Source organism: Neofelis nebulosa, chromosome 6 (assembly GCF_028018385.1).
Source record: "Neofelis nebulosa isolate mNeoNeb1 chromosome 6, mNeoNeb1.pri, whole genome shotgun sequence".
Lineage (NCBI taxonomy): Eukaryota > Metazoa > Chordata > Mammalia > Carnivora > Felidae > Neofelis > Neofelis nebulosa.
The window spans coordinates 39,424,359-39,450,443 of NC_080787.1; the positions used below are offsets into that span (position 1 = coordinate 39,424,359).

At 45.2% G+C, this 26,085-nt stretch overlaps 1 protein-coding gene across 5 annotated transcripts in view; it reads left to right on the forward strand.

Annotated features, from left to right (window-relative positions):
- CMTR1 (cap methyltransferase 1) overlaps window positions 1-25,585 on the forward strand; it is a 50,596-nt gene extending 25,011 nt beyond the window's left edge. For 3 of the 5 annotated variants that reach the window (XM_058733780.1, XM_058733778.1, XM_058733783.1), the window contains 15 exons: window positions 79-197; window positions 2,472-2,568; window positions 2,889-3,021; window positions 3,734-3,913; window positions 15,404-15,460; window positions 16,241-16,298; window positions 16,800-16,868; window positions 17,502-17,633; window positions 18,592-18,714; window positions 19,371-19,462; window positions 20,296-20,364; window positions 21,541-21,588; window positions 22,437-22,549; window positions 23,171-23,279; window positions 24,077-25,585. In XM_058733780.1, the coding sequence (XP_058589763.1) occupies window positions 79-197; window positions 2,472-2,568; window positions 2,889-3,021; window positions 3,734-3,913; window positions 15,404-15,460; window positions 16,241-16,298; window positions 16,800-16,868; window positions 17,502-17,633; window positions 18,592-18,714; window positions 19,371-19,462; window positions 20,296-20,364; window positions 21,541-21,588; window positions 22,437-22,549; window positions 23,171-23,279; window positions 24,077-24,209 (1,532 nt within the window). In that variant the 3' untranslated portion in view covers window positions 24,210-25,585. The remainder of the gene's footprint in view (window positions 1-78; window positions 198-2,471; window positions 2,569-2,888; window positions 3,022-3,733; window positions 3,914-15,403; window positions 15,461-16,240; window positions 16,299-16,799; window positions 16,869-17,501; window positions 17,634-18,591; window positions 18,715-19,370; window positions 19,463-20,295; window positions 20,365-21,540; window positions 21,589-22,436; window positions 22,550-23,170; window positions 23,280-24,076) is intronic. The other 2 variants (XM_058733781.1, XM_058733782.1) reach the window with 2 other exon arrangements.
- The last annotated feature ends 500 nt before the right edge of the window (window positions 25,586-26,085 follow it).

The following is a 26,085-nucleotide window of genomic DNA, read 5'->3' on the forward strand; positions in this document are numbered from 1 at the left end:
CAGTCCCAGGGAGCTTGTGTTCCGGCTCCTGGGATCCACAGGGCAGATGAGCTAAATGTGAATCTTGTGTCCTGCCAGGTGAGGGTGGCATCGATGGAGATGGGGATATTACCCGCCCAGAGAACATCACTGCTTTTCGGAATTTTGTCCTGGATAACACAGATCGCAAGGGTGTCCACTTTCTGATGGCTGATGGGGTAGGTGATCTGTTCTCCATAGAGCGATGCTTTAAGGATTTATCATGTTAGAAGCTTGAGAGTTGCTTTTGTTTTGTTTTATTTTACTTGGTCCTTTTGGCTGCCTTAGAAAATGGTAGTTCACTATTCAGATAGTAGGGATATGTGATACATTTTTTTATTCTTTCTGCACATATTTTCAATGATAACTTTGTCAATGCTGTGATTTTGTGGACACCTTTGCTTAGAGCAAGTGGACCTTCTGAGCTCACTTCTTCGAAGGGCCTCGGTTGGCTGTGAGAAATGATAGGGGAGAACCATGACTAAGATGGACTACGTAAAACTGACTGGAAAGAACATTTCCATCGTTGGTCACCTGGGTGTGGCTCCTGGTAGAGGCTGTCCTTACATGACCATACCTAAGCCTCTGGATGGGCTGAAGATGACCACATAACCAAAGGCAGTGGCTCAGGGGAATCCACTGGAAGCCCTGTCAGTGATTGGGCTGAAGTGAATATTCAAGGAACCTTGTTCTTCGGGCAGCTGCTTGAGGCACAGAGGGGAGCCCACTGTAGCTTTCTCACCTAGAAATCTGATGCTGCAGGTAGTCTTTTTTGGAGGAAGCCACCACTCACTAAGAGGAAAGACAGAATGTGGCAGTTGCTCCAGGGTCACATGGCTAGAATTGAGAAGAGCCTCTAGAGCTCCTTGGGTGGCCTCTCAAGCAGTAACCATGTGGAAAGGTGAAAGAGTGTGTAGGATGTCAGCATAGGCTCTGAAGATGCCTTGGCTTTCCACAGCACCGTGCATGGCAGGGAACAGCAGATAGGCTTGGGGGAGAAGAGGGAGGGGCTGCTCCAGCTGAGCAGATGTGAGGGCCTGATAGTGCTTGGGGGGCTGTTGTTGCATTGTGGCAGCTAGAGCACAAACTCAAGGATTGTCTTTCTGTTTGGGCATTGGAGCCTGATGACTTGGGATATTTATTTATTTATTTATTTATTTATTTGGCTCTGTGAACAGGCATGCATTTTGAGAAACATCTACAAATCTGGAGGACATTGTTAAATAATTTCTGATTCTGAGTCATTTAGCTATTACCTTTGTAGGACTGAGGCAGGGAGACCTGGCCTGGCTGGTGCCAGCTTAACAGTCATCAGCGTCCTTTACATTTTAAGAAAGTTATTGTTAAAACAACAACAACACACATACAATTTACCATCTCAGCCATTAAAAATTTTTTTTAAATTGTTTTTAATTTTAATTTTTTTATTTGAGAGAGAGTGCAAACAGGGCAGAGGGAGAGAGAGAGAGAGAGAGAGAGAGAGAGAGAGAATGAATCCCAAGCAGGCTCCATGTTCAGCGTGGAACACAATGCAGGGCCTGATCTCACGACCCTGGGATCATGATCTGAGCCAAAATCAAGAGTTGGACTCTCAACTGACTGAGCCACCCAGGCGCCCCCCCCAATTGCAACCATTTTTAAGTTCAGTAGTGTTGAGTATGTTCAAATTTTTGTGAAACAGATTTCCATGCTTTTTTCCTTTTTGTAAAATTGAAACTCTGTAGTCATTAAACAACTCTCCTCTCCCCCCTCCTCCAACTCCCAGCCTCCTTTACTTCTGTGCGAGCTTGGCTCTCTGCTCCCTGCTGGTATCTCACAGAGAGGGAGACCACTCCAGGGGTGGCAAGGCACATTCTTTGAACAAACACCCTGGCCAGAGACCCTGCCAGCTAGAGGGAGAGGCTCCAAGGTCTTGAGACAGGAAGGGGGTTTTGGTTAGCAGAGAACGAGATTACTGTGACTGTCAGTTGTGTTAACTTTTCACCTATCACCATCCTGGGGCCTGAATAGTGGCTAAGCCCAGGCAGAGTATTCACACCACTCTCAGGGTCTTGGACTGACCAGGGCATTCTGTTTCCTATCTTGTAGTTGGCCTGTGACCAGCCAGTATTTTGCCTCTGCCCTGCCTTACTCTTCCCCTGGGTTCCCAAATGGGTTTTAAAATTTTCTGGACCATCTCCTTGGAAAAGTAGTCTTGGTTGTATCCCCTGGGAGTGATGGAGCAGAAGAGTGGCCCTGTGCTAGGAGTCAGGCCTGGGTCCTGGTACTGGCTCCGTCTGCGAGGAGCCATATGACTGTGCAAAATAATCTAAACGCTGAGCTGTATTTTTTATCAGTCTGATGGTGGAAATCAATGGAAACGCTTCAGGAAATCTTAATGAAGATGTAGTAGGGATGAACGAGGTCCTCATCACTACTCTTTCCTACTCCCGATTCTTATACTCTCATTTCAGGGTTTCTCAGTGGAGGGACAGGAGAACCTGCAAGAGATCCTCAGCAAGCAGCTGCTGCTCTGTCAGTTCCTCATGGCGCTGTCTGTTGTCCGAACAGGTAATGCTTCCTCAGGTGTCTCCCCAGCCTGGGGTCCGCTAGAGGCCCCGTTTGGACACGAGCCACGTATGGGGTTTTGGAGTAAGAAAAAAAAAAAAACCTGCTTAAATCAGGTGTCAGTTGGCTAAATGAGGAATTTAGGGAAGTTAGTGCAATAGAATCCCCCAGAGTCCCCTCTAAAACTGAGACTACCCCTTAAATTGCCTCTTTTAATGGACCCGAGTGCTGGGTCCCTGGCTTTGTCACATTTACTCCTTCAGACTACCTTACCACTGGGTAAGAGCCCACTGACGGCTGTTGGTGTCTTCACTCTAATCTAGGAGGCCACTTCATCTGTAAAACCTTTGACCTGTTCACACCGTTCAGCGTGGGGCTCATCTACCTGCTGTACTGCTGCTTTGAACGAGTGTGTCTCTTTAAGCCGATTACCAGCCGTCCTGCCAACTCCGAGAGGTAAAGCCTTCCTCTCCATTCTAATCAGACTAGTTGACTAAATGTTAGAACAGAAAAGTGCAGCTCTCTGGCATAACTGCTCAAGCTTGTACTCAAGCTACATTAAAACCCTGATTTTAAGGAAGTGATTAGAGCCGAGAGGAGTCAAGATTTGGATCTTACTGGTTCTGTGGTGTGTCAGTGCAACTTCTGCCTCCTTCTCCACAAGCCTTATTCCTCACACTTAGGTCGGGGATCCTTGGCTTGGTCCGGGAAAGAGAAAGTGAAAAGGGGCACCTATGGGCTGGGCCAGGGCAGGAGGGCCACCAACCAGAGGCACTGTTGGCATCCTAGTGGGGACACAGTGCTCATGCATGACGTGAGAGAAGATGTGGCCAGTCTGAATTGCTAGGTGGCTTGTTAAAAACACAGATTTCTGGGCCCTGTTCCTGGGGAGTCTGATTGACAAGGTCTGTAATTTAACAGACTCCCTAGTGACAGTGATACAGCCAGCCTGGCACCGGGCAGTTGGGAACCACTGCCACAGAGAGTAGAAATATAGCCCAACATAAAAAGGAAGGAATTGAATTGAACTTTTGCAGCACAGAATTGGTACTGTTCTTTGTGCATAGACTTAAGATTCTTTAGCTTTATGACTCAGCAAGGAGTTTGGGGAGGAGGAATGTGGGGGAGAAGCCCTTGCTCAGTGGAGTGACAGGGTATCTTCTGCCAGGTATGTGGTGTGCAAGGGCCTGAAGGTGGGCATAGATGACGTGCGCGATTACCTCTTCTCAGTCAATATTAAACTCAACCAGCTGCGGAACACTGATTCTGATGTCAACCTTGTGGTCCCCTTGGAGGTAATCAAGGGAGACCATGAATTTACTGACTACATGATACGGTCCAATGAGAGGTAAGCAAACCCAGTGTTTTTTGCTGATACCACTGTAGTTATCAAGGAAGACCAGAGATTGAAGGACTGAATGGCTCTTAGTATCACTTTGTCGATTCCCAAACATTGGTAACTAGGATCGGTGTGCTTGTTCCAGGGCTCTCTGGGACGTGGGGGACCTTGGGGACCCTTGTCCTACTCCCATGCCCTGTCCCTTGGGTGGCCAGTGGGAACCTGGTTGGTGTTGCCCTGCCCATGGGAGCCTGAATATGATAGTGGAACCTGATAGAGAGCAGCCTTGCCCAGTCCCTGGAGGCAGGAGTAACTCTATCTGCTTCTGTTTGTGAAAAGCCATCATGGTTGTTGCCTTGTGAAACTCCCTGTTTGGAAACAGGAGATGGCTAGAAAGCAAATATGCAACATGCTTTGGAAATTTCTGGTAATAAAACTTTTTTGCCAGTTCATGAATTCTTCAGATGTGTGATCTGAATGCTGGGGTTTTTTTTTTTTTGTTTGTTTGTTTTAAGCCTTTTTTTGGTTTCTGCCCCCTTCTTGTTATTGGTAATAATTTAAAGTTGACAGTGGACTCAGTTTTCTAAGGGAAAACTTGGAGAAAAATTTTTTGAGGTAAGTTGGAGAGTTGTATAGTAACAGTGGATCAGTAGAAGTGCTTTCTCACAGGGCCAAACAGGTGTTGGTGTCATTTCTAAGGGTATAATCCTGTCTCCCATGGAAGTTTGAACGTATAGGTGGCCCTGGAGAATCACAGAAGGATAGAACGTCTTTACCCATTTGCCCACCATCCTACAGTGTTTTAACTTTGCACAGTACTGCCACATCAGCGCTTTCATCTTGATGGTAATGCTAGGCACCACGGTGGAGAAGACACTAAGCTTTGGCATGTTATACATGAGGAAACAGGTCCGGGAACTGGTCTAGAGTCAGCAACGCCAGGGCTTTGTAACATTTCTGTTTGCTGAACTGTGCTCCCATCTGCTATGAATGTGTGTGGACGCATGGCGGAACTGGACTCTGCAGTGCTCCCAATAGTGCAGTGTTTAAGCAGACCTACAATGAATCAGTTTGCTTTTTTTTTTTTTTTAAAGATTGATGGATAATTCCATAATTGAAATGCAGATCTTATGTGTATTTTTGACAAATGCATATCTTCATATAGCCTACATTCCTATTAAGATTAAAAAAAAACAACCTCAGGAAATTTCTTTGTGCCCCTACCTAGTCAACCTGGAAGTAACCACTCTTCTGATTTTTATCTTAGGCTGATTTTGCCCGTTCTAGAACTTAGTGTAAGTGGAATCATATATACATACACACTTATGTGTCTGTTTTTTTGTTTAATTTGTCTTTTTTCCTTACCGTAACATTTTTGAGATTCTCTCATGTGGTGTTAGTTTGTTCCTCTTTATTGCTGAATAGTATTCCATTGTATGGGCATACCAAATTTATTCTTCTGTTAATGGACACTTTATTTCCAGTTTGGGGCTATTCTGAATAAAGCTGCTAAAACATTCTTGTACAGCGATTTTGGTGGACAAATGTTTTCACCTTTCTTAGATAAATACCCAAGAGTGGAAATTGTAGGTCATAGGTTAGATGAGTACTTTTTAATAATGCCATACAGTTTTCTCAAGTGCTTATATGAGTTTATATTCCCTGTAGCAGAGTGTGAGAATTCTGATTGTTCTACATCTTTGCCAACATTTGGTATTGTTAGTCTTTTTCATTTTAGCTATTCTGGTGGGGGGTTCTATTTTTGTTTGTGTGTGTGTGTGTGTGTGTGTGTGTGTATAGTTAATTAAGTACCTGTGTTAGTTTCAGGTGTACAACATAGTGATTCAGCATTTATATACATATATGAAATGGTAACTACAATAAGTCTAGTTACCATCTGTTACCGTATAAAGTTGTTACGATATTGTTAACTATATTCCCTGTGCTATATGTTACATTCCCGTCTCTCATTTATTTAACTGGAAGATTGTACCACTTGCACCACTTAATCTCCTTCACCTATTTTGTCCATTCCCCCTCCACTCTTTCCCTCCTGGCAACCATCAGTTGGTTCTCTGTAAGTCTGTTTCTGTTTTGTTTTATTTGTTAATTTGTTTTGTGTTTTAGATTCTACGTATAAGTGTTTTTGTCTTTTTCTTATTTTGACTTATTTCACATAGCATAATATCCTCTAGATCCATCCATATTGTTGGAAATAATAAGATTTCATTCTTTTTTGTGGCCAAGTAATATTCCATTGTATATATACATTTTATTTGTCCATTCATCTGTTGAACATTCAGATTGCTTCCACATTTTGGCTATTATAAATAATGGTGTGATGACTCTAGGGGGACATATGTCTTTTCAAATTAGTGTTTTTGTTTTCTTTTGATAAATACCTAGAAGAATTGCTGGACCGTGGTAGTTTTATATCTTTAATTTTCTGAGAAAATGCTATACTGTGTTCCATAGTGGCTGTACCAATTAACATTCCTACCATCACTGCACAAGGGTTCTCTTCTCCACATCCTCTCTAGCACTTGTTATTTCTTGTCTTTTTTTGGGGAGGGGGGGTTGGTTTTCAGTTTCTTTTTTTTTTTTTTAACTTGTTTTATTTTTTATTCTTGATAATAGTTCTGTGAAGTGATATCTCATTGTGGTTTGGATTTGTATTTCTGTGGTGACTAATGACGTTGAACCTCTTTTCATGTGTTTATTGGCTATTGAACATGTGACTCATGATCTCACGGTTTGTGGGATCAAGCCACACTCTCAGTGCAGAGCCTGCTTGGGATTCTCTCTCTCCCTCTTTCTTATCCCTTTCCTCACTTTCTCAAAGTAAATAAATAAACTTTTTTTAAAAAGTTGATTTTTTTTTTTTTTTTTTTTTTTGTAAGAGCACAAGCTGGGGAAAGAGAATCCCAAGCAGGCTCCATGCTCAGCATGGAGGCTGACATGGGACTCAATCGCATAACCCTAGGATCATGACCTGAGCAAAATCAAGAGTCAGACGCTCAACTGACCGAGTCACCCAGGTGCCCCTCTTTTTATTAAATTGTAATATATTTTCTATTTTCTATATTTTGAATACAAGTCTGATTTCAAATATGTGTGTTGTGAATATTTTGTCCTAATGTGTGGCATGCCTATTCATTTTCTTAATGGTATATTTTGATAAACAGAAGTTAAAAAAAGTTTTTTTTTAAGTTTATTTATTTTGAGAGAGAATATAAGTAGGGGAGGGCCAGAGAGAGAGAGAGAGAGAGAGAGAGAGGGAGAGAGAGAATCCCAAGCAGGCTCTGTACAGAGCCTGCTGACAGCACAAAGCCCATTGCAGGGCTCCAACTCACCCAGGTGCCCCCTACTTTGACCCTTTTTATTTGTTTGTTTATTTTTGAGAGAGAGTGCAAACGGGAGGGCAGAGACACACACACACACACACACACACACACACACACACACACACACACACACAGAATCCGAAGCAGGCTCTAGGCCCCGAGCTGTCAGCACAGAGCCAACCGTGGGGTGGGGCTTGAACCCACAAACCGTGAGATTATGACGTGAGCCGAAGTTGGAGGTTTAACCAACTGAGCCACCCAGGTGCCTCTATTTTTAAAATGTGTAATTCTGGGGCACCTGGGTGGCTCAGTCGGTTAAGTGTCTGACTTCAGCTCAGGTCATGATCTCACAGTTTGTGGGTTTGAGCCCCACGTCGGGCTCTGTGCTGACAGCTCGGAGCCTGGAGCCTATTTCAGATTTTGTCTCCCTCTCTCTGCCCCTCCCATGCTCACTCCCTGTCTCTGTGTCTCTCAAAAATGAATAAGTGTTAAAAAAAAAAAATGTATAATTCACTGGCATTAAATACATTCACATTGTTGTGCAACCATCATCACTGTATATTTCCAGAATGTTTTAATCATCCAAAACAGAAATTCTGTACCCATTAAACAATAACTCCCCATTTCTCCCACCTTGAAGCTCGATGAATTTGCCTGTTCTAGGTACCTCATATAAGTGAAATCATAACGACATTTGTTCCTTTGTGTCTGGCTTATTTCACTTCGCATAATGTTTTTAAGGTTTATATCATGTTGTAGCATGTGTCAGAATTCCATTCCTTTTAGGGCTAAATAATATTCCATACACACACACACACACACACACACACACACACACACCACATTTTGTTTACCCATTCATCTGTTGTTGGATATTTGGATTGTCCCCACATTTTAGCTCCTGTGAATAATACTGCTTTGAATATTGGTGTGCAAGTAACTGAGCCCCTGCTTTCAGTTCTTTCATGTATACACTTAGTGGAGTTGTTGGATCCTATGGTAATTGTGCTTAAAATGGTGCAGCTACAACTGCCATACTATTTTTTACAACACTTGCCCTATTTCACGTTACCAACAGTCATGCTCAAGGGTTCCAGTTTCTCCACATTCTCACCAACACCCGTTGTTGTCTCTCTGTTTTTGTTTCTGTTTTTGTTTTTTTTGGATAATAGCCCTCCTAATGGGTGTGAGGTGGTGTCTCATTGTAGTTTTGAGTTTTGATATTGAGTATATTTTCGTATCGGGCTGTTTGTGTATCTTTGGAGAAATGCTTATTCTATCTAGTCCTTTGCCTATTTTTAAATTGGTGTTTTTCATTGTCAAATGGTAGGATTCTTTATTAATATTCTGGATATTAATCCCTCATCAGATATATGATTTGAAAATATTTTCTCTCATTATGTGTTTTTTTTCCTGCATTGATTGTGTCCTTTAATGCACAGATTTTAATTTGATGTGGTTCATTTTCTTTTTTTTCTTTTATTGTTTATGCTTTTGGTGTAATATTCAGGAAATCATTGCTGAATCCAGCATCATGAAACTTTTCACTGTGCTTTTTTCGAAGTGTTTTATACTTTTAGCTCTCATCTTTAGGTCTTTGATCCATTTTGAGTTAATTTTTGTAGATGTTATAAAGTAAGGGTCCAACTTCATACATTTGCATGTAGACAACCAGTTTTCCCAGCACCATTTGTTGAAAAGACTATTCTTTCCTCATGAAATGGTTTTGGTACCCTTGTTGAAAATCATTTGATCATATATGCAGAGGTTTACTTCTGGGCTGTCTATTCTGTACCTTTGGTTCTGTATGCCTATATTTATGCCAGTACCACAGTTGTGATTATTCTAGCTTTGTAGTAAGTTTTGAAACTAGGAAATATGAAACCTTCAGTTTGTTTTTCTCGTTCAAGATTGTTCTGGCTATGGGGCCCCTTGAGATTCCATATGAATTTTAGGATGGGTTTTTCCATTTTCGCAAAAATTGCCTTTGGGATTTTGAAAGGGATTACATTGAATCTGTAGATTGCTTTAGATAATATTGTCTTGTTAACAATACTGAGTCTTCCAATCCATGATCACAGGATGTCTTTCCATTTATGTCTTTTTCCATTTTTGTCAGCAGTGATTTGTAGCTTTTAGTGTACAAGTCTTACACTTCTTTAGTTTATTTCTGAGTATTTTATTCTTTCTGATGCTATTGTAAATGGAGTTATTTTCTTCATCCTTTCAGATTATTCATTATTGTGTAGAAATGACTGGTTTTTGTGTGTTGATTTTGTATCCTGCAAATTGGCCAGATTTGATTATTAGTTGTAATAGTTTTTGGTGGAATCTTTAGGGTTTTTTTGCATGAAAGATTATGCTGTCTGTGAACTGAGATAATTTTACTTTTTTTTTTTTTTTTTTTTTCCAGTTTGGATGCCTAGAACTTTTAAATTTTGATAATGAAATCCAGCTTATCAGTTTTTTCTTTTTGTTAGTGATTTTTCTTTCTAAACAGTCTTGGCCTAAAGTCATGAAAATACTCTTCTCTTTTCATGTAGACATTTCTTTTGTTTAGGTCTATAGCCCACCTGAAATTAACTTTTTGTATGTGGTGTAATGGTAGGGGTTGAAGTTCTTTTTTTTTCCTTAGAGATACCCAGTTCTAACACCATTTGTTAATACTTTCCTTTTTCCATTTAATTGTCTTGGCACTCTTGTTGAAAATTTATCTAGAGCATTCTGTTCTGTTAATCTGTTTGTCTTCTGCCATATTCTCTTGATGACTGTACCTTCAAACAGGTCATCTTGAGGTCAGGTAGTGTGTGTTCTCCAGCATTGATCTTTTTCAGGACTGTTTCAGCTTAGTCTAGGTGTGTTGTTTGCAGTTCTATGTAAATTTTAGAATCAGTTTGTCAGTTTCTATAAGATTTGATGAAGATTACATTGAATTTATGAATCATTTTGGCAAGAAGTGACATCTTAATACTGAATCTTTCTATCCATAAATTAAACAATACCCACTTATTTAGTTTCTTAAATGTCTCTCAGCAGTGTTTTATAGTTTTCAGTATAGAGGTCTTACACATCTTTTGTTAAATTTATCCTTAAGAATTTTGTGTATTTGGATGCTCATATAAGTGGTATTTTTATTTATTTATTTATTTATTTATTTATTTATTTATTTCTAAGTTTGTTTGAGAAAGAGGCAGAGAGAGAGTGGGGGAGTGGCAGGGGGAGAGAGAATTCCAAGCATGCCCCACGCTCAGCTCAGAGCCTGACACAGGGCTTGATCTCATGAGACCATGGCCTGAGCTGAAATCGAGAGTTGGATGTTTAACTGACTGATCCATCATGTGTCCTGTAAGGGGTATTTTAAAAATTTTGTTTTCCAGTTGTTCATTGTTAGTATGTGGAAATACAGTTGGCTTTTGTATATTGACTGTGTATCTTGTGAGAATGCTTAATTTACTTATTGGTTCTATGAATTTGACTATTTTAGAGAACTTATATAAGTTATGGAATCATGTAGTATTTGTCTTTCTGTGACTGGCTTATTTCACTTAGCATGATATCCTCAAGGTTCATTCATGTTGTCTCATATTGCTTAATTTCTTTCCTCTTTCTTTCTCTTTCTTTCCCTCTCTCTCTCTCTCTTTCTTTCTTTCTTCCTGTCTTTCTGTCTTCCTGTCTTCCTGTCTGTCTTCCTTCCTTCCTGTCTGTCTTCCTTCCTGTCTTCCTTCCTTCCTTCCTTCCTTCCTTCCTTCCTTCCTTCCTTCCTTCCTTCCTTCCTTTCTGTCTAAATACTCTATTGTATGTAAAGGGGTGCCTGGCTGACTCAGTGGGTAGAGCGTATGGCTCTTGATCTTGGGGTTGTGAGTTCAAGTCCTACATGTGGTGTGCAGTTTACTTAAAAAAATTTAAAAAGATATTCCATTGTATATATATTACCACATTTTCTTTATCTGTTCATCTGTCAGTGGACATTTAGGTTGTTTCTACATCTTGGTTACTGTGAATAGTGCTTCAGTGAACATGGGGGTGCTAATATTTTTGCAAGATCCTGATTTCAGTTCTTTTGGATAAATACCCAGAAGTGTAATTGCTGGATCATATGGTAGTTCTGTTTTTTTTCTTGCCTTATTGAACTGACTAATTCCTTCAATTTGATGTTGAATTGAAGTGATAAAAGCAGACAGCCTTGCCTTACTCTTAATTTTAAGCATAAAGTGTTTAATCATTAAGTGTGGTGTTGGCAATAGGTTTTTGTAGATGTCCTTTATCAGATTGAGTTTTCTTCTATTTTGAGATTGTTGAGCGTTTTTATTTTGAATGGATGTTTAGTTCTGTCAGATACTTTTTGTATCTATAGAAATTATTATGGTATTATTCTTTATTCCGTTAATACAATGAATTACATTGAATGATTTTCAGATGGTAAACCAGTCTTGCATTTTTTAATATGCTTTGGTTATGAATATCATTCTTATATATTCTGTATTTGATTTACTAATATTTTATTGAGTTGAGTCTGTGTTCATAAGGGTTATTAGTCTCTAAATCTGTATTCTGTTATTCTTAATGAATTGACCTTTTGTCATTATGAAATATCCTTCTTTATCTCTAGTAATACTCTTTGTCTTGAAGTCTACCTCATCTGGTATTAATATAGTCACATCAACTTTCTTTTGCTTAGTATTGATTTGTCTTTTTTTCTTCAATTCATTTATTTATTTTTGAGAGAGTGTGAGTGAGCAAGGGGCAGAGAGAGGGGGAGAAAGAGAAGAGAAAGAGAATCCTATATAGGCTCTGCACTGTTAGCACAGAGCACGGGGTTTGAGCCCCGTGTCAGGCTCTGTGCTGACAGCTCAGAGCCTGGAGCCTGCTTTGGATTCTGTGTCTCCCTCTCTCTCTCTGTCCTTCCCCTGCTCGTACTCTGTCTCTCTCAAAAATAAACATTAAAAAAAATTTTTTTTTAAATCCTCTTATCTTGGTTGTTTAGTATCTCTTTATCCTGTTTTCCTTTTGTGTCTCAGTTCCTTCCTTTTTTGGGGGGGGCTGGTTGGTATTTTTTAATATTCGTTTATATATCCTTGGATTTTTTCTTTTTTATGTCTTTTTGTTTTATATTTTAGCTAATTTATTTATTTATTTAATATATGAAATTTATTTTCAAATTGGTTTCCATACAACACCCAGTGCTCATCCCAAAAGGTGCCCTCCTCAATACCCATCACCCACCCTCCCCTCCTTCCAATACCCCATCAACCCTCAGTTTGTTCTCAGTGTTTAAGAGTCTCTTATGCTTTGGCTCTCTCCCACTCTAACCTCTTTTTTTTTTTTCTTCCCCTCCCCCGTGGGTTTCTGTTAAGCTTCTCAGGATCCACATAAGAGTAAAAACATATGGTATCTGTCTTTCTCTGTATGGCTTATTTCACTTAGCATCACACTCTCCAGTTCCATCCACGTTGCTACAAAGGGCCATATTTCGTTCTTTCTCATCGCCACGTAGTACTCCATTGTGTATATAAACCACAATTTCTTTATCCATTCATCAGTTGATGGACATTTAGGCTTTTTCCAGAATTTGGCTATTGTTGAGAGTTATTTTAGCTCTTTTAAAGATAACAGTATTCATCTTTAATTTATCATGGTTTACTTTCAAAGAGTATCCTGCTTTATGAACAATGTAAGAACCTTATTACCACAGTATATATGCATTTACAGTTCTGCCTTTGTGTTCTTGTTTTATATAAACCCTACTTTAGCTTGCTATTATTTTTATTTTAAACCATAAAGTCTATATCATCTTTTAAAGAGATTTAAAGTATATCTGCCTGTACAGGCATACCTCAGAGATATTGCAGGTATGGTTCTAGATCACTGCAGTAAGGTGAATATTGCAATATGGCAAGTCAAATTAATTTTTGTTTCTTAGTGCATATAAAGTTGTTTATACTATAGGTTACTAAGTGTGCAGTAACACTGTGTACAAAAAACAATGTACAAATCTTAATTTAAAAAATGCTTTATTGCTAAAAAAAAAAATGTTAACCATTGTCGGGGCTTTTAGTGAGTCATAATCTTTTTGCTGGTGCAGGGTTTTGCCTCAGTGCTGATGGCTGCTGACTGATCAGGGTGGTGATTATTGAAGGTTGGGATGGTTGTGGCAGTTTCTTAAAATAAGACAATGACATTTGCCACATTGATTGACTCTTCCTTTTATGAATGGGTTCTCTGTAGCATGTGATGTTTGATAACATCTTACTGACAGAACTTCTTTCAAAATTGGAGTCCATCCTCTCAAACCCTGACACTGCTTTATCAGCTAAATTTATGTAATACTCTCAATCCTTTGTTGTCATTTCAACAGTCTGCACAGCATCTTCACCACGAGTAGATTCCATCTCAAGAAACTACTTACTTTGCTCATTCATAAGAAGCACCTCCTCATCTGATAAAGTTTTATAGCAATTCAGCCACATCTTCAGGCTCCAAAGTTCACTGATCACAGATTACCATAACAAATATAACAATAATGTAAAAGTTTGAAATATTATGAGAATTACCAAAATATGCCACAGAGACATGCAGCGAGCAAATACTGTTGGGAAAATGGCACCAATAGACTTGCTCAACACAGGGTTGCCACCTGCAATTTGTAAAAAATGCATTATCTGTCAGGTGCAGTAATGTGAAGTGCAATAAAACGAGGTATGCCTGCATATGTACATTTACATTTTTTACAAAGGTCCTTTGTATCTACTGACCTATTTACACATTTTGGTGTTCTTCATTTCTAGTTCTTGCAGAACTGGGTTTCTGTTTGGAATCCTTTCCCTTTGGCCTAAAGAATTTCTTTTAGCCTATTTTTATTGTGCAAGTATGCTGGAGTAATTTGTCTTTTGAAAATGTATTTATTTCCCTCTCCTCTTTGAAGGATACTTTTATTGGATATAGAATTTGAGGTTGGTCGTGTTTCTCTTTCAGCACTTTAAAGATAATGTTCCATTGTTTTCTGCCTTCCTTGTTTCTGATGAGAGAAGTCAGTCATTACTGTTACTGTTTTCATGCATATCATGTGTCCTTTTTCCTCTGAGTGCTTTTAAGATTTTCCCTTTATCTTTTCAACATGTTGACCACAGTGTGTTTATATATGGTTTTCTTTGTACTGATTCTGCCTGGGGTTCTCTGACCTTGGATCTGTGGATTGATTTCATTTACCAGTTTGGGAAAATTCTTGGCTATTATCTTGTTAGTATTTTTGTCTTATTCTTTTTTCTGCTTCTGAGACTCTACTTATTTATGTTTAACTGTTTGCTATTGTCCTGTAGAGTTCTAATACTGGTATTTTTTTTTTTTCACTTTTTTCTCTCTTTATGTTTTGGTTTGAGTTTCTGTTGACCTCATTGTCCCCAAGTTCACTGATTCTTTCCTCTACTGTTTTCAGTCTGGTGATAAGCCCATCAAAATCATTCTTCATCTCTAATATCATAGTTTTCGATCCTAGAATCTTGGTTTTTTAGAAATATGGTTTCTGTACCTCTGCTGAAATTCTCTATCTTTCCATGAATGTTGTACATCTTTTCTACTAGATCCTTTAATATGTTTTTCAGTTATTTTAAGGGCCATGTCTGATAATATGAACATCTGGACCATTTCTGGATCTTCTGCTATTGGATTGTTTCCCCTCTTGTTAGCTGGTCACATTTTCTTGCTTTATCACATGTCACACACTCTTTAATTTAACGCCAGACATTGTATAAAAGGATAGTGGGGATTACAGTAGCAAGGGCAGCTGCTAGTGTAGGTGGGTTGAGTCAGTTCAGTCTGCAGCTGAACTGGGTCTGGGCTTTGTCGTTGCTTTATTTAGAATTAATTCACTACTGCTTTCAAGTTTTTAAGGATGGGATCAGAACTTTCCTTTTAGCAGGACTTGGGAGCTGGGTGTCTAGCGGGTTTGACTCAGTTCTGCTTTATTGTAAGCCTTTAGCAGGCCCCATGTAACTGTATCTTGGGGTGTAGTCAAGGGGGTTCTCTTTCAGTTCTCCCGCCCCTCTCCCCCAAATGTAGATGGCCACTGCTCTGGCTGAGCTTCTCTTTTTTGATATCTTTTGCCTTTTTTGGTAATCCTTCTGAAATTAAATCTTTTTTTTTCCCCCCCTCTCTCTAGCCACTGTAGTCTGCAGATCAAAGCTCTGGCCAAAATCCATGCCTTTGTTCAAGACACGTGAGTGTTGCCCACTCCCCAGAATTATTTTATTTCAAGGAAAGATCTTTTCATTTTGCTCCTTCCTCTGAGCTCTTTATTTCATTTCAACAAACATTTAAAAACGTCTATTTTTTTTTTAATCTTTTACTCTGCTGTGGTCTGTGAAGCATACCAGAGAAGTAGATGGCATGAACCTTGCCCTCAAAGACTTTATGTTTGTGTTTAGGCAGATAAGAGTACCCCAGGAAAAGGATACAGGAGGAATGTAGAGGGTGCATCAGAGGGTGTAGAGTGGCATAGTATGAGTAGAATGCCATACCAACAGTCCCCTGTTGAGGGGACACAGAATAAAGAGTGATCAAGAGAGGGGAGATAGGACTGGTCTAAGAAAACCATTCTTCTGGTAGGGGGTCAGCATAAGCTGATAAAGCTTTCTGGAGCATAGTGGCATCCTTTGGGATGGACTTAATGTGTATCAGCAGAGGAAAAGCCAGAACATGCTCAGAGAGGAGAGTGTGTGGGGAACTCTGGCATTCAGGGTGATCGGGAGGGTAGTCTTCCTTCCCTTTGTGGTGAGAAGGGGAGGTCATCCATTTTGTCTACATCTGATCCCCCTTCTTTAAGGGGCAGAGCCATGTGAGTGTTGTAAGCATCCTGGGCTAATGGCAGCATGGCCTCTGTGTGCACACACGTTTATTCATCTGGGCTTCCTCTCTTGGGAGTTCTGAGGGGTGCATGGGATGCACACTCCTTGTACCTCCTAGAGGTTTTAATCACTTGTTGGTTTTATTTTCCCAGAACCCTGAGTGAGCCTCGGCAGGCAGAGATCCGGAAAGAGTGCCTTCGACTTTGGGGGGTGAGCATCTCCCTAGCCCATTATTACTCCAGAGCAGGGAAGCTGTAGAGAAGAATGGATTGACCAACCCTGTCTACTTAGGGTTTCTCCTTACATGTAAACGTCTCCCTACCCTCACAGGGTTCCAGAGTTAGACGTCTTAGCATTGTCAGGAGTTACCTTTTTGGCCCTTTCACTGACATTGTGGTCCTGCAGTTGGGTCAAAAAGGACAAGGGTGGTGGGTGACCAGGCCTCATTTTGTTGCCAGCGCCCTATACAGCAACTCTCTGCCCACAGAGAGTCCCAGACAGAGGGAAGGGGCCTTTGTGGTGTGCAACCACAGGGCTTGAAGTGAGGTAGTGACCGGATTATCCACTCCCATCTCCTGCTTTCTAGCCCCCTTTGTTGGGGGCCATTGCCTCTTCCCCTGTCTGGACCTGTCCCCTCGCCTGCATGTGCATACACACAGCTTTCATTGAAAGTACATTTGCAAATCAAAGCTCTTTGCTGTCTCCTTTCAGATCCCAGACCAGGCTCGAGTTGCTCCTTCTTCCTCAGACCCCAAATCTAAGTTCTTTGAGCTAATCCAGGTGAGTTTGGTATCTGTTGAAAATAAAAAGTCAGAGAGGCCTAACTTCAGATGTGGAAGGTATCAGACCCGTGCCATCCTCCCTCCAGATGCCTGGCCTCCAGAGGGCTTGTGTAGGCACCTCCTGGATTCTGAGGGGCTGGGCTTCATTTAAATCTAGCCCAGATTATGGGGCCGTTGTGCTGGTTTTGTGAGGTCACGGACTGGAGAATGAGGTTCCAGATGACCTCAGAAGAGTAGCATGTGTACATATTTCTGAATGGGGTGGAGCGGTCACTTAACTGCTCTCAGACCAACTACTGATGAGTCCTCGCCTTCAGTTTTATTGAAGGGGTGGCTTTTATATTCTGGCGGCATTTCGTTATAGCTCTGGTAAATTGATCTGTACTCAGGGAGTTGGTGTTCTTTCCCTTCCCAGCCTCTTCTAATAGGTCCTAAAGGAACACTCCAAGCAGATGGAATTAGATCCCAGTTAGTGCATGGTTAGGGAGAGCGGGGGGGGCATGTTTCAGAGAGCAAGTGCTTCCTGTCCCTCGCCTCTCCCAGCCTGCCCCCATCCCTCATACAGGCACCCATACTGAGCGCCTGTCCCTTCCCCCAACCCAGCCATGTTTTCTCTGACCCGGGGCTGCAGGGCACTGAGATTGACATCTTCAGCTATAAGCCCACGCTGCTCACCTCCAAAACCCTGGAGAAGATCCGCCCAGTGCTTGACTACCGCTGCATGGTGTCTGGCAGCGAGCAGAAGTTCCTCATCGGTCTGGGGGTAAGTCTGCTGCTGGCTTCCTCTCTACTGTCGGGGTGGTGGAACCTTGCTCTGTGTCTGTGGGAGTCTGGACAGCTGCCTGCCACCCTCGGTGCGTGTTCTCTTGGCACTAGGGAGCTGGGGCTTTGACCCCAGGGAAGGTATTTCTTAAAGCTTCACTTCCTTTCTGTGAGTTAGCCAAGTGTCATTCATCCATTCAGTTTTTCATTCATTCACATTTGCGTATTCATCTCTGTGCATTGTAAAGGGAACACTGCTTCTTTTCTTGTGATATTAAGCTTCCTAGGCTAACAGGATTGTCAGCAGGCTACTGTGGCTTGAATCCATGCAGCCATTTCTTTGTAACACCACCCCCATCGGGCTCTGTGCTGACAGCGTGGAGCCTGCTTGGGATTCGCTCTCTCTGCCTCTCTCTTTCCCAAAACAAATGAATAAACTTAAAAAAAAAAAAAAAAGTGCTCAGCCAACTGAGCCACCCAGGCCCAGGTGCTCCATAAGCTTGATCTTTTTTGAGGGTCACTAATCATGGACTTGGGCCTTTTTTTTTTTTTTTAATGTTTGTTTATTTTTGAGGGAGAGACAGAGCATGAGCAGGGGAGGGGCAGAGAGAGGAGACACAGAATCTGAAGCAGGCTCTGAGCTGTCAGCACAGAGCCCGACACAGGGCTCGAACCCTTGAACCGAGAGACCATGACTGAGCCAAAATTGGACACTTAACCAACTGAGCCACCCAGATACCCCTGGACTTAGGCCTTTTGAATGGTGCCCTGGGCCTGTTCCCTACCACCAGGACTGAGCCAGATCTCTGTCGCTGAAGTATAACACTAATCTCTCCTAGACATTTTCTTCTGACATTTCCCAGCCCCATCAGCTTATAACCGCCAACTGAAAGCTCTTTTGAGCGCTCACCCCTCAATCTCCATGCCTGCCTCATGAGGCCCTTTCTCTCTGCCTGTAGAAGTCCCAGATCTACACGTGGGACGGCCGCCAGTCAGACCGCTGGGTCAAGCTAGACCTGAAGACAGAGCTACCCCGGGATACTCTACTGTCTGTGGAGATCGTCCATGAACTGAAAGGGGAGGTCAGAGGTGGTTCTGCTCATGTGTTCTGGCCCTGCCAGCTAGGGAACTGGGGCACAGCTGAGCCTGGCCCTTTTCCCCCCAAGTTAACTGGGTCACACTGTGGTGCTTGACAGGGCCCAGAGCTGGGGGAAGGCTGTGAAATGATTCCTCCTCCTTGGGTAGTTGCTCGAAACAATGATACGTTTAGGTAGGAAGGATCACAGTCCCCATGTGTGCAAGAGGGAACCTCAGTCATCTCTGGGCATCCTGGGCCCTAGTGGGCCTGCTGGGTATTTTTTAGCTGCTGATTTTGTTTTTACCAGGGATCCCTTGAGCTTTGGCCATGACAGCCATACAGATGACTTTCAGAACAGTCAATGGGAACAGTGGACAAGATTGGGAAGCTAGGCCCCGAATGGAGCACCATGGCGGCAGCCTCACTGAGTTTGAGGTTCAGGGGTGCTCATCACCTAAAGCCTCAGATCTCTGGCTGCTCGGAAGTCTGGGCTGGTGTGGTGCTGAGAATGATCTGGGAGGGAGGCACAAGAAAGTTCTGTGTTTGGAGTCCTTCTCTTCCCCCGGTGATATATAGGTAGAACGGAGGCCAGCATGCCATGGTGGGCAGTGGGCCCCAGGCCGATGCTTGGCAGGATGGGCAGCGCACTTCTTCTTCTAGGGGAAGGCCCAGCGGAAGATTAGTGCCATCCACATCCTCGATGTCCTCGTGCTGAATGGCAGTGACGTGCGGGAGCAGCACTTTAACCAGCGGTTTGACCTGGGTCCTGGGGAGGGAGGGCAGGGTAGGCCAGGTCAGCTGTGCGGCAGCAGCCTCTGAGGCTTGGTCCCTCACCCAGGCCTTCTTGCCTAAGGCTATCGTTAGTTTTCCTTCCCCACCCATGGGCTGGTTCCAGGGCCAGGGTGAGGAATTAGTATCTGCACTGCAGAGTTTGCTGGGGCTTGGGGGCCTCCATTGCCACAGATACCAGCACACTCCGTTTGGCCACAGCTGTTCAGATCAGAAGTGATGTTTTGATTCAGGTTGAGCAAGAGGATAGGCTTATGGAGAGAGGGAGGGTCTCTGAAGAACATGTCTTGAGCATGGGTGGTCCCGTTTAAGTCTGTTCATCTGGATCCCACAGCGGCCCTTTTGCTTGTGGATGGCTGACTGATCAGTTGTTAGAAGGGGGGTGGGGGACACAAAGGAGAGACCTCTCACACTGCCGTGATACTGATATGCCTGTTGGTTCTTCTGAGTGGGTGTGCTGTGGCATCAGTGGTTTGGGGTGAGTCGACATACACGATACAGATGACATTTGAAGTTCTAGTGGAGGGGACTGAGCACAACTCAAGGCACACTTCAGAAAAGCCTACCAACATGTAGCAAAACTGGATGTCCAAATCTACAGAGGGAGGGCGTGCACAAAGATGTTAGTGGAGAAGGGCAGGGTGGGCTTCCTCAGGCATAGGAGTGCTGCCTCTTGGAGCGGCTTTGCTCCACATTCAGAAGTGTTCCGTCTCTGGTGCCACGCAGATGCCCTGGGGGCAGGGGTGCTAGTGGAGGCGCCTTGGCTCACCTCTGAGAGACTCTGTTTGTGCTCTAGAATTCAGCTTGCTGAGAAATTTGTGAAAGCTGTTTCCAAGCCCAGTCGGCCTGACATGAATCCCATCAGGTGAGCATATGGTCTCCCTCCCAAACCCCCATTCCCCATTGCTTCTTTCTGGCCAGTGCCTGCTTCCCCATCCTGTGGAGGATGGGAGGGCTCAGTAGAGAGGACCAGGCAAAGTTGTGGTTAGAGATAAGACTACCCTTGGTGAATGTGAATTGGGGTGGGGTGCTGGGTAGGTGTGTCCGCCCCAGAGTGTCTCCCCATCCCGCCTGTCATGGTGGGCCAGCCTCCACAGGAGATGCATTCCTAGGGGTTAAGGTGTCATTGAAGATGCACATGCTTCTCAGGGCACTGACACACCTTGCACATTCACACTCATTAGCATACCACCTGGCCTTTTCTTTTTTTTCAGGTGAGAAAAGGGTGCTAAGGGAATGGGAGTTTTTGAACAGGAAGAAGAGAGTGTTTGTTGCCATGTTAGATGGTGTGAAAGTTCCAGGCCCTGGGGTAGGAGAGGAGGATGAGGACAGTCAGGGAGCCCACATAGGGAGACCAGACTTTCTAGGCTGTGCCCAGGTCAGAGGTTATTACCTTTGGGGCTTGGAGACCCAGACTATATGACTGGAGACCGAGGTGTCTCTCTACACTTTTTATAAAATGTCCTGTCTGCCAGGTCCTGAGGGACACCTTCTGGGGACCCTCCCTGTGTTGCTTGTTGTCTAGTTGCTGGGTCCCTGGAGACCTTACCCAGCAGTTCCAAAGATGTGTTCAGAGGCCCCCAGAGGTGAAGGAACCCTGCACCCTGGGTAGAGGTCCCCCTACCCCCTATGGTAAAAGGCCCGTTAGGACTGTTTGGAAATAACTCTGTTACAGGAAGCCCTAAAATCCATGGTGACCTACACAAGAGCCTGGACCTTGGTATTTGGGCCCCTGGTGACAGTGAAGATGACTTGGGTGTCTGCCAGATCTTCCTCTCTCCCCCTTCCTCAGTAACCATAGTTGTGCTCCTCCGTTGCCGTGGGGCAGGCCCAAGGGGGTGTGTGGTAGCTCTGAGCTAGGGCATCTGTGTTGGACAGCAGCACACGGGGCTGGAGGTCCTCATTCTGGTGGGTTGGGGTACTGGGGCCAGAAGAAGACAAGGACAGGCACAGCCTCCTGCCTCCAGCTGCTGCTGGGTAAGAATATCTGCGCCCCACACCCCAGAAAACCTTTGTCCTCTCTCTGTCCCTCTACACACAGGGTGAAGGAGGTGTACAGGTTGGAGGAGATGGAGAAGATTTTTGTCAGGTGAGTGACTCAGTCTTAGTGCAGGATCTGAGGAGAGTTGGGGTGGGGGTGCAGCAGCGTTCTCTTTTTGCGGAGGTGTGTCGTGGGGGAGGTGGTGAGTTGGCCCTGGCAGGCTGCCTTTAGCCCCCCTGCCGCAGCCAAGAGCCCCCCCGGCTGAGAGCTGATTCAGCACCATCAGGAGGGGAGCAGGGCGGTGTGTGTCAGGCAGAAATACGGGCTCATTGATGCTGTAATAGTTACGATTGTCCCTGCGAGGGGCAGAGCAGCAAGCTGCTTGAAACACTATAAATCCCAGCTCCTGGTGCTGACAGAGAGATTGAGCCTGGAGGGGCAGGGGGGCGTAACTGCTTCCTTGCATTAGTGGTGTGCAGGGTGCTCTCATCTGGGGGGTCTCATCCTGGGTTTGTGCCTGCTGCGGCCATGGGAGCTGGGCCAGGTCTCCGTGGTCTCGTGTTAACTCTTTAGTGGCCACAGTGATGCCTTTGGTGGGGGATCGAAGACCCAGTGGCACCTCTGATCTCAGATCTTAACCTTACTTGTGTCACCCTTGAAACACCCCCCCCCCCCCACCTGTCCCCCAAACGGCAGCAACAGAGCAGCGACATCTGTCACTTTCCTGACTCCATTGCTTAGAGTTTAGAGCCTGAGTCCTCCATCCAGCTCTGCACAGACTCCCTCAATGGGTAGCCTGGAGCAACTCACATCTCTGCCTCAGTTTCCATTTCTTATGTTGAACTGAGATAAAATGCTGTGGGTGGTGGGATTTTAATATTAGCCGGAGAATAATGTGAGGGCTCGCTCTCATGCACAAAACCACACTTGCTGTTTACTCACCTCGGGGAAATTAGGTTAGAAATGAAGATCATCAAGGGCTCCAGTGGCACCCCGAAGCTCAGCTACACAGGGCGGGATGACCGGCACTTTGTGCCCACTGGCCTCTACATCGTCAGGACGGTGAATGGTAGGTGATGGGTGATTGTTGCCTGTCCTCTTTCCTGCAGCCAGGGTGACTGGCCCAGACCCTGTCTGAGCCGGAGCTGAAGGCTGCCTACTAAGGTGCGTGGCAGCCAGGCTGGCGTTTCTATGAGGTGTGGGGTTGGGGACTGTTTCCCGAGCCTCTTCTGTTCCTTGGTGGGTCCTGGGGGTCGGGTTGGGGCTGAGAGAGAGGAGCCCAGTTGGTTTGTGCACACACAGTGTCCTCATGCAGGTAAAGGGCCTTCTCTGGGGGTGGCAGCAAGTCAGGCTTGGCCATTTGTATCCTCTGTACAGTCCCTTTTCTTCAGCGCCTTCTGGCTAAAGAGCCTTCCCTCTGCCAGGGTCCCAGAGTTGTTGCCCTGGTGGCAGGTTGGCAGGACTGGGGTGGGGTTGTTGAGAAGTAATTATCTTAGTCGTCCTCCTTGAGCCCCTTTGGGCTGGTGATAAAGGCTGCATCCTCCTCACAGGCTGTTCTCTGCCTGCTTTTTGGGAGAGAGGGCAATGGAAGAACACAAGTGCAGAAAGGCACACCCCTATGTTGGTCTGTTCCTGTCCTGCATGAATATTTTGTGTCCTTTTCTGAGCTTTCCCCTCTTCCTTCTGTCAGAGCCATGGACTATGGGATTCAGCAAAAGCTTCAAGAGGAAGTTCTTCTACAATAAGAAAACCAAGATCTCTACCTTTGACCTCCCTGCAGACTCCATCGCCCCCTTTCAGTAAGTGGCCCTCCTCCGTGCCTGTCCCCTCCACAACCCCAGGTGCTCCTGCCAGGATGCCAGCCAGCCCTCTTGGGGCATACCCCAGGTCCTGAGAAAGATGGCTGCCCAAGCAGGGGCTCCCCTAGCATAGACTGGGCTCCTCCCAAGGGTGGGGCTATGCCCCCTCTAGGGCGTGGCCCCCAGTTCTGGATAGAACCTCAGTGAGAAGCAAGTGACACCAAGACCTGCTGTGATGGCTGGGGGTCCTGGGTGGGAAGAGCCTCATCCAGGCAGGGCATCTGTCTGCCCCATGGAGCAGCCACTGCTTATGTGACCTTCTGACACTGGCCTGGTGGTGCAAACCTACCAAGGGCCTGCAGCCCTGCCCCTTGGGATTCAGGGGTCTTAGGTGTCTCTCATGAGCACCCAGAGTCCGTTTGCCAGACTGTTACAGTCATAGGTTTTGACAGCAGCCAGTAGCTCTAATGCGCCTGTAATTAGCCACTGACACCAGTGTCTGTTGCTACACTAATACTGTTTTATTAGAATGGCACAGACAGATAAACCAGGAATATCAGTAATTCTAGGAATCTAGTTGGACACAATTAGCATCAGCATCTGTTTGTTGGAAAGGAGCTGGGGCCTACTGGGTACCTGTTGGCTGCTAGAGGGAAGACCCTCAACTGGAGTTAAATGACCCACCCCTTTAAGGATCAGTCCTCTAAGTCATGGTTGCCAGGGTTGGGGTGGTGATCTCTTGGTCCTGCTCCACCCGGGTACAGCCCTCTGACCTCCTTTCTCTTCCTTCTCCCCAGCATCTGCTACTATGGCAGGCTCTTCTGGGAGTGGGGGGATGGCATCCGTGTTCATGACTCCCAGAAGCCCCAGGACCCAGACAAGCTGTCCAAGGAAGATGTCCTCTCATTCATCCAGATGCACAGCGCCTGAGGGTGTGGGGATGCCCACCCCTGCTGAATGATCTGTCATTCTCTGAGTCAGGGCGCTCTGCCTGGGGCTCACAGTACTGGTTTTTTACCCCTTCTCGGAAAGGGACTGGGGAGCACAGTCACTGCAGCCTGGCCATAAGGGGTGGGTGGTCTCCTCTCCATTCTCCCTGAAGAACTCAGTCGGGGGCCTTCTGAGGACTCTGACGTTCCTTCTGGGACACCTTTTGGACTTCCCTCCCCAGAGACCTGCCTGGGAATTGTCTTCCCTGCCAGGAATCAGCCTGAAGGATGCTGCTCCTACAGGCGGGTTTGAGGTCAGGGCCGAGGGCATGTGTGGCCAGTGGAGGACGTGTCAGAGAACAGCAGGGCTTTGTTTCTGCCATTCTCTCTTGTATCCTGTAGACTCACTTTTCTGAGTTCCGTGCACTGCCCTGAGGGCGGCCATGCCCGTGCTCTGCCCAGCTTTTTATTGGGCCGACCCTGAGTGGGTGTAGGCCAGGGGCAGCTGCTGTACAAATCAAGGTTTTGTTTCTTTGAACTTGCTCTGTTTTGATGCCAAGTTGGAGATGATTTTATCTCCTCCCTGACCTCTGTCCTGGTCTTCCCTGGAGTTCGTCCCAGCCGGACCTCTGACAGTCCCGCAGGCCGGGAAGGGAGGCACGTGGGCCATACTTCCCTGCCACTGCATCGGGACACAGTGCTGTCTCGATAGCGGGCATGACTGCCTCCTGGGGTTGTAGAGCCTTCCTGGGCCCCATTCCCTTTTGTTCTGAACCTTGGGCAGCTCTAGAAGAGGAAGCAGCCTTTAAAGACCTTTTTCTATGCCCCAGCAGCAGTGGCCCCCTGGCAACAGAGGTACCTCGGGTTGGGTCACACCCAGCCTTCTGGCAATCACGGCACCCCCCCCCCCCCCCCCCAATTTGCCACAGCCACCTTGCTACTCACCCCCTTTTTCTTCCCCAGTAGGAAGTACAGTCACTTTTGTTTGTCCTTTTGTGGTCACTCCATTTCCTCTGTCTTGGCAGAGGGGGAAGAAGGGAAGCTGGGCAGTAGCTTTGGGTGGGGGAGGGTACTTGTGGTTGTTTTTAATGGGAAATACCTCTCAGAGATGCTCTTATGGGCTCCCTAGAGCCCCATCCCAGTGCTAGGCTGGTTTCCATGGCGATAGGCCACAGAGACTCCCTGTGAGGTTGGAAATGACTCTACTTGGGGGGGGGGGGGGGGGGGGGCGGGGCGGTGTCGCCTAGCCAGCATCCAGCCCCTCCCTCCCCCCAGGTTGGTGGCAGCACGGCTGAGAAAGGTGTGTTTCCACCCCGTTCTGGGTATATCCGTGTGTCTTGCAGAATCTTGGATCATTAAAGATAAACATATTTTTAATGCCTGTGTGGCTCTGTGCTGGGGCTAGTGCTGTTTGTCCTTGGTGCTGTGTGGTCTGGGATTGGCTTGGATGAAACAGTTTGGGCTGGAGAAGGGGAGGAAGCTCTACTTAAGAAGCGGGGAGGAAAGCAGGTTTGTTTAATCAGAGCCTCTACAAGCTCCTGGGCCTCGTGGGCCCTGCTGCTAGAGAGGGGCCCCACCTAGGAAGAGTCCGGAAATTATGCAGCTCCTGTTGGAAGCAGGGACTGGAGAATGAAAGAACCTACTGCCCAGCAGGGCAGGGAGGCACCTTCCCCCTTACATAAATCACACGGCTCACCCCATGGTAGCACTGTGACAATCCAGGATCAGTTTGTGTGACTAAAATAACAGAGGTGTCAGACCAATTAGTGTCACTAGACCGGAGGGAGAGAGGGAGGGAAAGACGGTTGCACTGACCCCTGGCCAGCCTCCCCTCCGTTCTGTGCCTGCACCGGTGGGGGTGGGGGGGCAGTGCTTGG